At 53.7% G+C, this 16249-nt stretch overlaps 1 protein-coding gene and 1 long non-coding RNA gene across 2 annotated transcripts; one reads left to right on the top strand and one right to left on the bottom strand.

Moving 5' to 3' along the window:
• Window positions 1-2543: 2543 nt before the first annotated feature.
• On the bottom strand, window positions 2544-10345 carry PGLS (6-phosphogluconolactonase). The gene is made up of 5 exons (XM_086698676.1): window positions 10030-10345; window positions 6382-6489; window positions 5841-5942; window positions 5413-5553; window positions 2544-2909 (listed from the first exon to the last, which is right to left on the bottom strand). The coding sequence occupies exons 1-5, from the start codon at window positions 10315-10317 to the stop codon at window positions 2772-2774; spliced, it is 777 nt and encodes a 258-aa protein (XP_086554802.1). The 5' UTR covers window positions 10318-10345; the 3' UTR covers window positions 2544-2771.
• LOC147583668 (uncharacterized) lies at window positions 6486-8220 on the top strand. The gene is made up of 2 exons (XR_015248468.1): window positions 6486-6624; window positions 7744-8220. It is a non-coding gene; the product is annotated as an uncharacterized LOC147583668 (long non-coding RNA).
• Window positions 10346-16249: the final 5904 nt, after the last annotated feature.

The raw sequence follows: 16249 nt of genomic DNA on the forward strand, positions 1-16249 counted from the left end.
GCGGCTACAGGGAGAGGAGCAGAGGGGAGAGGCCCCCCACATGGCGTCCCCATGCCCATCTCACCACTTCCCTTTGCTTCTTGGCACCCCCATCCTGCCTTCTGCCTGCAGCACTGGGGTCACGGCCACCTGCTGTCGCCCGAGCCCACGCCTGGGTTGCTTTCTCTGCTTTTCTTCATGTTTCCGCTCTGGCCCCGGCCCACTTCCTCACTCTCACATCTGAGTGACTGACCCAGACAAGATGTTGGAGCAAAGTTCAGTTTCTGTGGTTTTGGCTTCGGGGTTTCAATCCCCATGGCCCCGATCAGGTGCCTCTGCGGGACGCCCCCAGCCCCCAAACGTGGCAAAGCTCAAACACGGCTGAGAGGCACCCGTGCACCCACCAGCCTCCCCCACTGCAGCCCCTAACGCCACAAAGCCGACAGGTGACCCACGCGTGGTCACGCTCTGGGAAAATGCTACGGCGCAGGCACATCACAGACGGAGGTGTCTTGGCACATTCAAGGCTCTGAGAAGGTCCGCAGCCCAGGGGGACACAGCGGCTGCTGCCGGCCCCACGTGTGCCGGGAGAGCCCGGTCAAGTGTACAAAGGGCTGAACTCTGTGCTCCAAAAGGATATGTCCACAGGCTACTATCAAAAAGCCAAAACAAGCGTTTGTGAGGATGCGAAGCAACTAGAACCCTTGTGCCCTGTTGGCGGGAACATAAAAGGGCACAGCCGCTACAGAAAACCCTACGGAGGCTCCTTGAAATCTAAACACGGAATTACCATGTGAATCAATAATTACACTTCTAGGAATATCCCCAAAGAAGAACTGAAAGCAGGTTCTTGAGGAGGCGTTTGCACACCCACGTTCACAGCAGCCCTGTCACAAGAAGCAGAGCGTGGAAGCAACCCAAACGTCTCTCGACAGACGAACGGGAAAAAACGTGACGCACGCACGCGGTGGAAGAGGACTGGGCCCTAAAAAGGAAGGCAATTCCGGCCCAGGCTGCAACATGGAGGGACCGTGAGGACGTTACGCTGAGTGAGATAAGCCAGCCGCAAAAGGACACATCTTGTAGGACTCCACTCATAGGAGGTACCCAGAGGAGTCAGAGTCATAGGGACAGAAAGGGGAGCGTGGGGAGCTGTCTAACAGGGGTAGAGTTTCCGATCTACCAGTGTTCTGGGGACGGAGGGCGGGGACGGCTGCACAGCAGTGTGCACGTACTTAAGGCCACCGCACGGGACACTTAAAAACGGTTAGGATGAGGGGCGCCGGGGTGGCTCAGTCAGTTAAGCGTCCGACCCTTGACTTGCGGCTCAGGTCACGATGTCACGATTGAGCCCCAAGTTGCGCTGTGTGTGTGTTGACAGCGAGGGCCCTGCCTGGGGTTCTTGTCCTCTCCGCCCCTCCCTGGCTCATGTGTGCGTTCTCTCTCTCAACATAAATAAATAAATAATAACTTTAAAAAATGGTTAAGATGGTAAATTTTGTTATGTGGTTTTATTTTTAAATGTTTATTTATTTTTGAGAGAGAGAGACAGAGAGAACAAGCAGGGGAGGGACAGAGAGAGGGAGACACAGAGGGGCACCTGGGTGGCTCAGTCGGTTAAGTGTCGACTTCAGCTCAGGTCAGGCTCTGGCAGTTTATGGGTTCGAGCCCCGCGTTGGGTTCTGTGCCGACAGCTCAGAGCCTGGAGCCTGCTTCGGATTCTGTGTCTCCCCCTCTCTCTGCCCCTTCCCTGCTCGTGCTCTGTCTCTCTCTCAAAAAAGGAAGGAAGGAAGGAAGGAAGGAAGGAGGGAGGGAGGGAGGGAGGGAGGGAGGGAGGGAGGGAGGGAGGGAAGGAAGGAAGGAAGGAAGGAAGGAAGGAAGGAAGGAAGGAAGGAAGGAAGGAAGGAAGATGGACACCGTATCCGAAGCAGGCTCCAGGCTCTGAGCTGTCAGCACAAAGCCTGACACGGGGCTCAAATTCACAAACTGTGAAACCCTGACCTGAGCTGAAGTCAGATGCTTAACCCACTGAGCCACCCAGGAGCCCCCGTTACTTGGTTTTTAACACACACACACACAGGATATGTCCATCCCTTAACCCCTAGAACCTCAGAATGTGACCTTATTTGCAGACGTAATTCCTAAGGATCTTGAGAATTCATCCTGGATTTAGGGTTGTCCTATAGCCAATGACCTGTGTCCCTACGAGAACAGGAGAGGACACAGACACACAGGGAGGACACAGGACAACAGAGGCAGACACGGAGTGATGTGTCTAGAAGCCAAGGATGGCCAAGGCGAGCCAGCAGCCACCAAAACCCAGAAGAAAGGCATGGGACAGATTCTCCCTCAGAACCTCCAGAAGGATCCAACCCTACTGACACCCCGATTTCAGACTTCTGACCTCCTGCTCTGGGGGACCACACATTCTGTGGCACTTTGCTCCGGCAGCCCAGGGTGCCCATCCCTGCCCTCCACCCTCTGGGACGAAGGCTTTAGGTCACACGCACAGCCTGGGCATCCCTGATCCCGCTGCCCACCAAGGACCACGAGACAGTGCAGACTTCAAGCACACGCGCCCTTTAATATCTGGTCACCCAGAGCCACGGCCGGTGGGCTGAGGGCCCCCGGGCCGGGCCGGTGGCTGGAGCCCAGGGGGCTTCTGGCGGCACCACGCGGCTTTTCGAAAATGAAGCCTGGAGCGGCGGCGGGGGGCAGCGGGGCCCAGCCCAGGAAGGTCCCGGCCCACGGGGGCCGTCTGTGGTCCCAGCTGCGGTGTCCCTCGGGGCCAGCTACAAAGTGGAATGCTTCTCGAAGGGCACAGTCAGGAGTCGCGCCGCGGCCTCGTCCAGGAACCAGCAAAGTTTCCCCGTGTGGGGCTGGACCAGGGCGGCGGGGAGGGGGTTCTCCTCCTTGGCCTCCAAAATGCGCTGCATAAAAAAGGCAGGATCGTGAGGCCCCCCGACCCGCACCCCCAGCACCCCTCGGAGCTCCCGGGACCCCCCACGGACAAGAGTCTCCTACTCTCAGAATGTGATGTCACCCTTCCGGCTGTCCTGGCTTTAAACGATCAGCAGGGGACTGTGTAATACCGGGGTCGGCACACCTTTCCGGCACAGATCAGAGTCACTCTTTCGGCTCTGCAGGTCGTACCCTGTCTCTGTCACAGCTACTCAGCTCGGCTGTCACAAGCGGCAGGATGTGGTCCCGTGGGCTGTTCTGTGCTGATCCCCTGATGTGACCTCACGATCGGTGGGAATTATAAATACTGCTTTCTGATGGCCAGGCCTGTCCCCATGCCCTCTGTCATCTCCTCTGACCATCGCCCTGTGAGGTCGCCTCATTTTCCACCCCCATTTTACAGTCAGGGAAAGCCTGAGGCTTGGGCAGTCTTACGTGAGCCTACTCTGAGCTAAAACCGCTGCACTGATCCTCAGGAGGACAATACAGAAGGGGCCTCTCGACCCACCTTGCAGATGGGAAAGTTGAGGCCTGAGGGCTTAAGTGGCTGCCCAAGGCCATGCTGGACGTCACAGGCAGGGATGCTGGCCTGTTGGATTTTTTACAGTCTGAACCCTTAATCCCAAGCCACTCCTGTGAGGACATCTGGGCTTAACAGTTTGGGAGGAATAATTATTACTTATTAATTTAAAAAAACATATATTTCTGGGGTGCCTGGGTGGCTCAGTGGGTTGAGTGTCTGACTTCAGCTCAGGTCATGATCTCAGTTTACAAGTTCGAGCCCCAGATCAGGCTCTCTGCTGTCTGTGCAGAGCCCGCTTCAGATCCTGTCCCCTCTCTCTTTGTTCCTCCCCTGCGTGTGTGTGTGTGTGCACGCACACATTCTCTCTCGAAAATAAACATTTAAAAATTTTTTTCAATGTTTTATTTAGTTTTGAGAGAGAGAGAGAGAGAGAGAGAGAGAGAGAGAGAGAGTAGGAGGGGCAGAGAGAGTGGGAAACATAGAATCCGAAGCAGGCTCCAGGCTCTGAGCTGTCAGCAGAGCTCGACGCGGGGCTCGAACTCACGAACCATGAGATCATGACCTGAGCTGAAGTCGGTCGCTTAACCAACTGAGCCACCCAGGCGCCCCTTTTTAGTTTACTTCTAATATCTTACTTGTTTTATATGTTCCTAAAATATCAAGTAAACTTTTTTTTCTTATTCCTCCTTGTTTAGTTATTCCTACTGCATAATTTCCCTCCCTGATTAGTTTTGCCAGGGGTCTAACTTTGGGATCTATTACCATTAAGCTTTTAAGAATATTAACCAATCCAGGGGTGCCTGGATGGCTTAGTTGATTGAGTGTCCGCCTTCGACTCAGGTCATGATCTCATGGATCGTGAATCAACCCTCACATCGGGCTCACTGCTGTCAACGCAGAGCCCACTTCAGATCCTCTGTCCTCCTCTCTCTGCCTCTCCCCTGCTTATGCTCTCTCAAAAATAAATAAACATATAAAAAAAGAATATTAACCAATTCATTAATTTCTGACTTCAATGTCACTTATTCCTTCCACTGACTTTTCTTGGATTTTTGTTATTGTTCTTTTTCCTGAGTCTAGAGTAAAGCACTCAATTTGTTTAACTGTTTTTTTATTTAATAATGTTTTTGTGTTTTTTTTTTTTAATTTTTTTTTTCAACATTTATTTATTTTTGGGACAGTGAGAGACAGAGCATGAACAGGGGAGGGGCAGAGAGAGAGGGAGACAGAATCGGAAACAGGCTCCAGGCTCTGAGCCATCAGCCCAGAGCCTGACGCGGGGCTCGAACTCACGGACCGTGAGATCGTAACCTGGCTGAAGTCGGACGCTTAACCGACTGCGCCACCCAGGTGCCCCTAATAATGTTTTTAAAAATTGTATTTTTGGGGCGCCTGGGTGGCGCAGTCGGTTAAGCGTCCGGCTTCAGCCAGGTCATGATCTTGCGGACTGTGAGTTCGAGCCCCGCGTCAGGCTCTGGGCTGATGGCTCGGAGCCTGGAGCCTGTTTCCGGTTCTGTGTCTCCCTCTCTGCCCCTCCCCCGTTCATGCTCTGTCTCTCTCTGTCCCAAAAATAAATAAAAAACGTTGAAAAAAAAAATAAAAAAAAAAAAATTTGTATTTTTAAGAGATCTCTACACCCAGTGTGGGGCTTGAACTTACAACGCCAAGATCAAGAGTCATGCCCTTATTTACTAATTTTTGAAACCACACCTTAAAGCTACAAATTTACCTCTGAGTGCAGCTTTGGCCTCATCTCATCAATTTCACTTCATTTCATAATTATTTATTCCTAAGTAGCCTGTAATTATAGTGGCCATCTCCCCTTCAAACCAAGAGTTACTCAAGTCCCTTGGGGCCTGGTGCTTCTAGCACAATAATGTCTGGGGCCATATTCCATCCCTGGGCCCACATGCCATGACCTTCCTGGGAATGGGGCCCTCAGCCATTACCTTCAGAACAGCTGCCTTGCCTTCTCCGGTTGCCACAAAAATGACTGTTCGGGCTGCATTTAGCACAGGAAGCGTGAGGGTCACACGCTCTGGTGGTGGCTTTGGGGAGTCGCTGATAGGGGCCACGATCTTCTCCCGCTCCTGGGGGAGGGAGGCCCCGGGGTGGAATGTCACTTCAGTTTCTCGAGCACTCACATACACCAGGCATGATCTGTCCATCATTCCATCACCCCGCCCCCACCATTAATCTTGTGGTACTTGATGTAAATCCCCATTTTAAGATGGGTAAACCAAGGCTCCAGAGTTGGTTAAGGCTTGCTAGTTGGCAGAGGCTGACTCAAACCCTGCTGTGGGCACCTCCCGGTCCCCCCAAAGTGGTCCTCCCTCCGGAAGTTCTAGTCGGCAGAGGCCCATGTGGGTGTGCTCACCTGGAGGAGGGGGTGGTCTGGGAAGAGTGAGCAGGTGTGGCCGTCAGGACCCACTCCGAGAATCAGCAGGTCAAAAACCGGAATGGCGTCCCCTTGGAAGGCCTGGGGGGGAAAAGACAGTCCTGAGAGGTTGGGGGCGGGGTGGGGCTCAAAGGACACAAAGAGACAGTGGCTGTAACACAGGGAGCAACACGCAGCCTCACCTGCATGAAAGGGCCTCTGTGAGGCTCCACATTTCACCCGTGTGACTGGCCAAAAGCCTGGGGACGCAACTGTCCCAGACCTGCTCCCAGAGTGTCAGAGGCTGGGCTACCTTCAGGGACCCAACGGTGGGGCTGTGGACTTCCGGGAAGGGGGAGCGGGGTGGTCCTGAAAAGCATCTGTCCAGGGTGGGGCCGTATTTGCAACCACCCCCGGGGCTGGGGGGGGGGGGCGCGGGGCGCTAGTTTTTGCTGGTGATAATCATACAGTGCCACCCACAGGCCTGCTCCGTCACCACCGCATGGACCAGGCCTCCCTGGGGCCACACCATGGGACTCACCTGTCTCAGCTTCTTGGCATAGTCCTCGGCCGCCTCCTCCACAGGAAGCTGGGGGTTAATGGTGATCACCTGGCTGTCGGGAATGGGCAGCCTGGAGAGCAAGTGGGTCTGCAGCAGACGGAGGGACAAAGTCACCAACAGCCACACATGGTTCCCAGAGGCACAAGGTTTGCACGCGTGACCACCTGGATCCTCCAGGGGAAGATGCCTCCAGGACAGAACCATCATACACCCACCTCCTGGGTGAGTCGGGATCCCGGGGGGCGTTTCCGCCAGGAGTCTTTCAAGGCCAGCATGATTGGGGGCCTCCTGGCCCCAGCCTGCACCTGTGTGGCCACATCACAGCCCTGTTTCCAAGTCTCCAGGGTCCCTTGGACCTCAGGATAAAACCCAGCCCCTCTCTGCCCTCCATGACGCCCAGCTGACCTTCCCCCCCCCCCCCCCCCCCCCCCCCGTGATAGCACGCACCCTGGCCTCTGCAAAATGGATTTAATTTTTGTGGAAGCGGCCACAGTCAGGCCTCCTGCCAGGTGGAGGGCTCCGGCCCTTTCCCTCGTCTCCCCAGGTGAACCTCAGGGCCTTTGATCTGCTCTGGGATGGACCCTGGCGACCCCACCTTGGTGCCTCCCACCTCGGTGCCTCCCTTCACACAGGATCTAGCCCATGGACGCAGCGCCCAGGTGAGTCACAAAGGAAAAGCAAGAAGCAGCAAAAATATAGTATTAGAGGGGGAAAGTGACAGGGACATAGAGTAAACAGGCCAGGGGCGCCTGGGTGGCTCAGTCGGTGAAGCGTCCGACTTCGGCTCAGGTCATGATCTCACGGTTCGTGGGTTCGAGCCCTGCGCAGGGCCCTGTGCTGACAGCTTGGAGCCTGGAGCCTGCTTCAGATTCTGTGTCTCCCTCTCTCTGTCCCTCCTCCACTCGCACTTGTGTGTGTCTCTCTCTCAAAAATAAACAAACATTTAGAAAATTAAAAAAAATAATAATTTTAGAGAAAACAGGCCAGACACACAGTCCTGAAGAGTAAGAGCGATATACTGAGGGTAATGGGGAGCCAATGTGTCAGCCAAGAAGGGACACGGTCAGATCTGTTCTCGGAAAGACCGCTCTGCTTTGTCCAAGGTCCCCATCTATACACACGCTCGGGGATTATACTAAGCAAGCCAGTGGGGAATATCAGGGCCCTATTTCTGTCCCATGATCGTCTCCTTAGCTGCCCTTCCCCTACGGGCTCACAGCCATTCCCTCCCCCTCCTGCTGGGCTCCTTCCAGGGAGCTCAGGGGTGGAGGGTCAGGCAGACAGGTTCCCGGAAGCAGAACTGCTGGTTGACCAGACTGTTTCTCTCTCGACATTCTGCAGGCACCAAGGCACCATTCCCCCCGAAGGCAGCCCCTGCAAATCCTTCCAGCGGAGACAAAGCCCTGGCCTCAGCAGCAGAAGACCCACGGAGCACGCAGGGTGCACAGAACACACACCGACAGAGCCCCGGGGTATGCGAGATCCGTCCTTGAGGACAGAAGCGCCTCTGCATCCCTATACTGGGTTGACCAGTGCCCCCCCCCCCCCAAATTCATGCCCACCCAGAACCTCAGAATGTGACCTTATCTGGAAGCAGGTCTTTGCAGATGTGATTAGCTGACTTCATAGTAGATTGGTGTGGGCCCTACATCCAGTGACTGGTGAGAGACTGGAGGCCAGGGAACACCCGGAGCCCCCAGAGGACGGAAGAAGCGAGGAAGGATCCTCCCCTTGAGCGTCCGGAGGGAGCGTGGCCTCGCCAACACCTGGATTTCAGGTTTCTCCGGGACAGAGAAAATAAATCCTTGCTTTAAGCCACCCGATTTGTGGTCCTTTGTTAACGGCAGCCCCAGGGAACTCATGTGACTCCCCTAGAAGGAGTAAATCCTGGCCCCACGTTCGCTCCCGTGGCAAAGCGTAGGCCTTGGCCATAACCTCTGCCCCAGCTCTGCCCACGGCCAGGTCCTCATACCTCCAGGCCTCAGTTCAAACATCAACCCTCAAAGCTCCCCCAGCCCCCACCATCCTGGCTGAAAGGTCATCCCTGGGCTCTTTCTATCATCTCACACAATTATCTTTTGTCCACGCTGCACTTTCCTGCCCTGTCAGTGCCCGATTGCCCACTAGGAGCCCCATGAGAGAATGGCCCAGCGTCCCATCGTGTCCCCAGCGTGGCGCCTGGGTGGCTCAGCTGGTTGAGCGTCCTGCTCTTGGTTTCGGCTCAGGTCACGATCTCAAGGTTCGTGAGATCCAGCCCCGCTGGGGACTCTCCCTCTCCCCCTCTCTCTCTGCCCCTCCTCCCCCTTCTCAAAATAAATAAACTTAAAAAAAAAAAAAAAAAAAGTAAAGTTCTTCAAATTTATGCAGACTAAAATGAAGAAACATGAGCCCGCTTTTTAATTAAACTCTTGAAAAAGACCCACAGGGAGGCCCCCGCCCCTGAGACGTGTCCCAAGTGCTATCCGGGGCGTCCCTTCAAACTCTGGCTTCCCTACTAGCCTGGCACATAAGCTCCCCTCCCCTTCTTGGTCCAGTTTCTCCACCTATGAAATGGAGGAACTAACAGCCCCCGCCTCATAGGTTATCGTGCAATTTCGTGAGCTGATGTGGCTAAAATGTTTGGTAATCAGTAAGCCTTCCTTCTTGTGACAAAACAACGACAACAGAAAATCATCAGCTCCAGCTTCTACCTAAAGAGGGGGAAACATGGGGCGCCTGGGTGGCGCAGTCGGTTAAGCGTCCGACTTCAGCCAGGTCACGATCTCACGGTCCGTGAGTTCGAGCCCCGCGTCAGGCTCTGGGCTGATGGCTCAGAGCCTGGAGCCTGTTTCCGATTCTGTGTCTCCCTCTCTCTCTGTCCCTCCCCCGTTCATGCTCTGTCTCTGTCCCATAAATAAATAAAAAAAACGTTGAAAAAAAAAAAAATTTTAAAGAGGGGGAAACACACCCAGGACCTGAGGGACCAGAAGCTTCTGGCCACGCCCGCCCCTTCCACACCTCCCTGGGCGCGTTTTCCACGCCTAGGGCAGGAGGAGAGAGCTCAGATGCAGCTGGGGAACCCCAGGGCAGGCCACGACCCCCTCCAAGCCTCGGTTTCCCGGATTCTATAGGATCTGAGGCCACAAGCGAAGCATAACCACCCCTGGAGGTGATCAGCACCGAAAGCTCGAGGTAGCTCGAGGTACATCAAGAACACGTCCAGGCTGGAGATGAGAAAACCGAAGCCCAAGCTCCACACCAGATACCTCCTGCCTGGCCCTTCCCTACCTCTGCCCTTGCAAGTTGCCAGGCTGTGTGGCGCCTGAATTTCTCTAGGTCCCTGGCATGGGCCACTCACTCTGTTTCACCTCCACGCCTTTGCCCGGCCACAGGATAAAGCATTATAGGACCTCAAGGCCCCCACGGGCCCACTCGGGTGGCAGTGGAGGTGGGAGTTCAGGGCACGCAGCAGACCCCTCCCAGACAGTGGCAGAGGGGACAGTGTGACCCTCCGTGACCCCCACAGCTGGGTTCAGGAGGTGGGCGCGGCCTTCTTGAAATGACCCCCGGCGGCCCCCGTAGTCAGGTTCAGGCGGTGGGCGCGGTCCTCTCGGCGGCATGACCCCCGGCGGCCCCCGTAGTTCTCACCCGATAGAGACCGTACGTGCTCTCGGCGTGCTCGAAGGGCACGAGGCGCTCGTCGCAGAAGCCTACGGTCCAGCGCGCGAGGCTGGCGGGGCCGGCGGGGGCGGCGGCGGCGGGCAGCTCACGGGCCAGCATCGAGACGAGGCTGCCGCCCGACAGGCCGAGCGCGAAGCGGGCGCGGGCCCCCGCCAGGCAGCACGCCGCCCGCTGCGCCACCAGTTGCGCTAGCGACGCGCCCAGCTCCTGCGGACTCGAGAAGACCGAGATGAGGCCCGGGGCCGGCGCGGCCATGGCGACGGCGGGGAGGCGGAAGCGCCCCGGGCAGCCGCCAGCGCGCCTGCGCGAAGGCTGGCCCGGCCGCACCGCTGTCAGTACCTCCGGGCGGCCGCCTACGGCACATGCGCACTCCCGCGAGTGAAGTCGCGGCTCGTCCCGGCGGTGGAGCCGAAGGGGCTCGTTGATTCTTTGCACGCTGTGCCTGAGCTCTTTGCTGGGCCGGGGCAGGCGGAACCGGTGCGGTTGATCTCAGCCTCGCGGTGTCAGGGCGGGGTCGGAGAGAGGACCCCACATCTGGGGTCCCCAAGAGGGTGGTGTGGGGGTGGAATGGAAGGAGGAGATGGGAGATTTCCTGGAGGAGGGCGCGTTTTGGTGGACCTGGAAGTTCCTGAACCTTCTAACATACTGATCTCGTTGCTCGTTGTTGTCTTCCTCTTTCATTAAAGTACAAACAACATGAGGGCAGGGTGCGTTTTATTCACTCGTGTCCCGAAAGCCCCCTGAACTATGCTTGTTGCAGAATTGGGGCTGGAAACATTCTTGTTGAATTGCTTCTGAAAATGCTCCCTGGCGATTTGTGTGCCTGAGGACCCTGAGAGGCCTCTACCCTGGCTCTTGGCTGGAGGAGCTCCTAAGATGGGGCAAATGGGTCTTGGCTGATGAAAAAGGGTATTCCAGGGAATAGCATGGGCAGGGAAGACTGGAAGCAGGAGACCTGGTGGGCCTGGCCAGCTGGGCCACTTATCCGGGTCAGAGAATTCAGGAGCCTGTGGTAAGTGCCATGAGACTTGCATGGGTAGTGCGTCTTTAAAATCAGTAACAAGTTAAGAAAACAGTCTATTTACAAAAGCACCAAAAAGAATAAGATACTTAGTAATGAACTTAATGAAAGAATCGCAAAACTTGTGCACTGAAAACTACAATACTTCGCAAAAAAATGATTTAAAGATGATCTAAGTAAATGGGAAGACATCTTCTGTTCATGGATTGGAAGATTGAATAGCGTTACGATGTCAGTACTCCCCAAATTCGTCTACAGATTCAACGCAGTTGCTATCAAACTTCAGACTTCTTTTTTTGGGTAGAAATTTATAAGCTGATCCTAAAATGCATATGGAATTGTAGGAGGCCCCAAGTAGCCACAATAATGTGGAAAGAAAAGCGAAGTTGGAGGACTCACATACCCTGATTCCAAACTTGCTGGCAGAGCTAGAGTGATCCAGACCTTGTGGTATTGGCATAAGGAGAGAGCTATCAATGTATTAGAACCTGGCAATGCAGATATAAACCCATACATCCATGGTCAGTGGATCTTTACAAACAAGGGTGCCAGGGATCATTCAATGGGCAAAGAATGGTCTTTTCAACAAATGGCACAACTGGATAGTCACATGCAAAAGAATGAAGTTAGACCCTATAATGGCAGAACGGTAGGGCACCCCCACCCCCACCCCACTGCTCCTGGCAAAGGTGTCTACACCATCATCCCCAGAACCCGTGAATAACGTTAGGTTACTTGGCAAGGGGAAATAGTGGTTGCAGATGGAATTAAGTTGCAAATCAGCTGTCCTTAAAATAGATAGCCTGGATGGGCCCCATGTAATCACCAGGGTCCTCGTAAATGGAAGAAGGGAGGGGATGAGGGAGAACCAGAGGAATGACAGCATGAGAAAGACTCAACCCACTGTTGCTGGCTTAGAAGATGGAAGAAGGGGCAATGAACCAAGAAATGTGGGTGGCATCTAAAAGCTAGGAAAGGCACGCAAGTGGGTTCTTTCAACCACTAGAGGGAAGGCAAGCCACAGGCCAATGCCTTGATTTTAGTCAAGTGAGCTCCATTTCTGACTTCTGACCTTCAGAACTAGAAGATGATAAATTGGTGTTGTCATTTTAAGCCAGTAAGCTTGCGGTAATTTGTTACATCTGCACTGGAAAACAAACACAGATCCCCCGCCTCACACGATATACAAATTAAAATGGATCGGGGCGCTTGGCTGGCTCAGTCAATAGAGCATGCAACTCTTGATCTCGGGGTTGTAGGTTTGAGCCCCACGTTGGGTGTAGGGATCACTTTAAAAAAAAATGGATCAGGGGGCGCCTGGGTGGCTCAGTCGGTTGAGCGTCCGACTTCGGCTCAGGTCACGATCTCGCGGTTTGTGAGTTCGAGCCCCTCATGAGGCTCTGTGCTGACAGCTCAGAGCCTGGAGCCTACTTCAGATCCTGTGTCTCCTCCTTTCCCTGCCCCTCCCATGCTCATGCTCTATCTCTCTCTGTGTCTCTCAATAATAAATAAACGTTAAGAAAAAAAAAAAAAATGGATCAAAGGCCTAAATGTTAAGGGCTGAAACGAAAAACCCTTAGAAGAAAACAAAGTCATAAATCTTTCTAAAAAGTGTATTTCTTTGAGACAGCAGAAGGCAGGCATGTGTGACTGGAGACTGACCACCCAGGCCAGACTGGAGATGAGACCAGGAAGGGAAGGGCCACATCCCTTAGCAGATCCTCTGAAGGGCTTGAGTAGGGGAGAGGCCTGGGGTATGTTTTTAAAAGATCACTTTGGCTATGACATAAAGGGATTGTGGAGGGATGGGGTGGGAGTAGGGAGGCCAGCCAGGAGCCACGTTTAGTGGGTTAGAGAAATCTAGTGCTGGCTGGGTTTGGTGGGTTTAGGGTCTGTCTTGGAGGCAAGGCTCCTGATCGATCCTTCCTTCCTTCCTTCCTTCCTTCCTTCCTTCCTTCCTTCCTTCCTTCCTTCCTTCCTTCCTTCTCTCATATCGCATTTTTTATTTTTATTTTTTAAAAATGTTTATTTATTTTTGAGACAGAGACAGAGACAGAGCATGAACAGGGGAAGGTCAGAGAGAGAGGGAGACACAGAATCCGAAACAGGCTCCAGGCTCTGAGCTCTCAGTACAGAGCCTGACGCAGGGCTCGAACTCACAGACCGTGAGATCATGACCTGAGCTCGAACTCACAGACCGTGAGATCATGACCTGAGCTGAAGTTGGATGCTCAACCGACTGAGCCACCCAGGCGCCCCATTATATTGCTTTTTAAAAGATCTACTTAAAATTCAAGGAAGCAAATGGTTCTTTGGATAGGTTAGCCTCAAATAGCCCCACTGTTAAGTTTGCAATACAGATCTGACCTCAGGATGGATGTTTTTCAGCGTCGCTTCATCATGGTGTTCAGTATGAAAGCTTTCCAAATGTGTCTTCTTCTTCTTCTTCTTCTTTTTTTTTTTTTTTTAATTTTTAACCTGATCCTTTCTAATGGATGGGCCAAGGAGTACGAGGAAAAAGAGGAATCAGGATTGAGTCCCGAGTTTCGAGCTTACTGAATTAGATGCCTGGTGGAGCTTAAGCTAACTGAGACACGGAAGCAGGTTGGAGAGAACACGCAGGTCCGTTTGTTGCCCGTGTTTTGTCTGAAATAGACATATTTCCCAAAGAAAGTGCTGGCAAGGACATGGGAAATTGGAACTCTTACACACAGTTGCTGGCGAGACCATAAAATGGTGCAGTCACTTTGAAAAACAGTCTGGCAGTCCCTCAAAATATGGAACAGTTGCCATATGACCTAGTATTTCCACACTTTGGTTTATACCCCCCCCCAATTAAAAACATATGTTCACACAAAGACTTGTACACAAATGTTGACGGCAGCACTATCACAATAGCTAAACAGGGTAAATAACTCAATGTCCATCAACTGGTCGATGGTCAACATGTGGCCCATCCATACAACGAAATATTATTTGTCCATAAAAAGGAATGAACCTGGATGAATCTTAAAAACGTGACGCCAAGCGAAAGAAGCCAGACATCAAAGACCACATGTTGTATGATTTCACTTACATGAAATGTCCAGAACAGACAAATCCATAGAGACAGAAAGCCAATTAGTGGCTGCCAGGGGCTGGGGAGAGAGACTTCTAATGGGTATGAAGTTTCCTTTTAGGGGAATCAAAGTGTTCTAGAACCAGAGGGAGGTGACGGCTGCACAACTTCGTAAACACTCAACACCACTAAATTGGGCAATTTAAAAAGATGAATTTTAAAGTATGTGAATGACACCTCAAGTGAAAACAAGTCAGTAGGGGCGCCTGGGTGGCTGAGTGGGTTAAGGGTCCAAATCTTAATTGCGTCTCAGGTCGTCCTCTCACAGTTCGTGGGACTGAGCCCTGCATTGGGCTCTGCCGTGACAACATGGAGCCCGCTTGGGATTCTCTCCCTCCGTCTCTGCCCCTCCCCTGCTCTCACACAAGCGCTCTCTCTCAAGATACACAAACATTTAAACAAAACAAAACAGTAGGAGTTGGCCAGGCATGCAGCGGACGAACAATGGTTCAGGCACAAGAGACAGCAGGTGCAAAGGCACCGAAGGGAGACGCAAGCTGGGAATGACCACTCACGGTGGAAAGAAAAGAGCCTATAGGATGGCAAGCTCCGGCCAGGGAGCCTGGACTCTTTCCCAAAGTGAGGGAGACCCTCGGAGGGTAGGAGGCAAGGTCCCAGCCCACAGCTACCTCTCCTTGGAAGGCTCTCGTGTCCTCAACTCCCCCTCCTTCACACGCCCTCTCTGGCACGGCTTCTCCCTCCTTGTCCCTCACACACCACTGCTCGACCCCACGTGCCGATGCCAGACCAGGACGAGTCTCTTCCCACGTCACAGGGACGGACATCCCCTCCGTACACATCCTGCCGGGGCCCCTCCGTGAAGGGGGGAGGCTTGAGGCCACAGATCGCCTCCTGATCCCAGCTCTTCCTCCCAGACTTAAGCCCGGTTCCTGGGGCAGGGCGGGGGTGGGGAGAGGGCGTCCCAGACCGACTCGTCTCATCCGGCATAAACAATACAAAGCTCTCAAGCCATGAAACGTCGTGGAGGGCGCCTGAGTGGAGCTTCATCCGGCTAAGCGAAAGAAGCTGGTCTGGAAAGGCTATATACATTGCGTGATTCCAAGCGCGTGACCTGGAAAAAAGCAAGACTATGGAGACGGGGGAAAAGATCGGCAGTTGCCAGGGGTTGGGATAGGAGGGGCGGAGCACCGGGGACGTTTAGGGCAGAGAAACTAGGATACTCTCACAACGGGTGCACGCATTTGCTGAAACCCACAGAATGCACAACACGGAGTGAACGCTAACATAAACCGTAGGCTTGAGAGAAGAACGCACGGACACAAGGCCCATCAACCCTAACAAATGCAGGGCGGTGATGCAAGATGTTAATGGTAAGAGAGACAGGGGGCGGGGTGACAAGAGTATATGGGAACTCTGTACTTTCCACTTTTTTTTAATAAACCTGACGTTGCCCCAATAAATAAAGTTTATGATTAATTAAAAAGACAGACACAGAGCCTGACGCAGGATTACTTTCTTGTCAGCTCGGAGGGAGCGTCTTACCCTTCTGGGACTCACAAGCTTTGGACCAAGAAAGGTCCTGCTGGCCCGCTTTCGCACCGGGAGCTGCTGGCATTGACTCCATTCCCCTGCTTGTACCTCAGTTTCCTCATCTGTACAATGGGGACCACGGCAGTTGAGGTCTCGTGGCACATTATACGGGAATGCAGTTGTTTGGTCAGCACACCAGGGGCGCTGCACCCCCAGAGGCAGGACCCTTCCCCTGCCTTCTCCTGGCCGGCTGTGGGCATCCAAGGACAGCCCCACCCATCGATGGTTCACAGAACCTACAGGCACCTCCTCTGGGACCGGGGCCGGCGCAGGGCTTCGTGAGGCCCCAGAGGCTGCAGGGAGGCAGCGAGAACGCTAACCCGAGGCCCCAGAGGCCGTGCCGATGGACTTACAGGCAACAGGGGACAGCAAGAAAAAGCCGTGTGTCTGGCTCTTGCCTGGTGAACAGGAGATCCCCAGCGAAAAGTCCTGCCTTCTGAAACCCCGAAAGCGTTCTGTGCCACATGGGGACAGACAGTAAATAACTGGGATTCAGG

The sequence above is a fragment of the Puma concolor genome, chromosome A2 (genome assembly GCF_028749965.1).
Source record: "Puma concolor isolate L17-30 chromosome A2, mPumCon1.1.hap2, whole genome shotgun sequence".
Classification (NCBI taxonomy): domain Eukaryota; kingdom Metazoa; phylum Chordata; class Mammalia; order Carnivora; family Felidae; genus Puma; species Puma concolor.

What these genes read in the sequence shown, in the direction of transcription:
- PGLS (XM_086698676.1), bottom strand. Translation starts at nt 10,317, where the DNA reads ATGGCCGCGCCGGCCCCGGGCCTCATCTCGGTCTTCTCGAGTCCGCAG. An exon ending in CAGACCACCCCCTCCTCCAG is followed by an intron (nt 5,554 to 5,840) that starts GTGAGCACACCC and finishes TCCCTCCCCCAG; the next exon opens with GAGCGGGAGAAGATCGTGGC. An exon ending in GCAAGGCAGCTGTTCTGAAG is followed by an intron (nt 2,910 to 5,412) that starts GTAATGGCTGAG and finishes TTTTTTATGCAG; the next exon opens with CGCATTTTGGAGGCCAAGGA.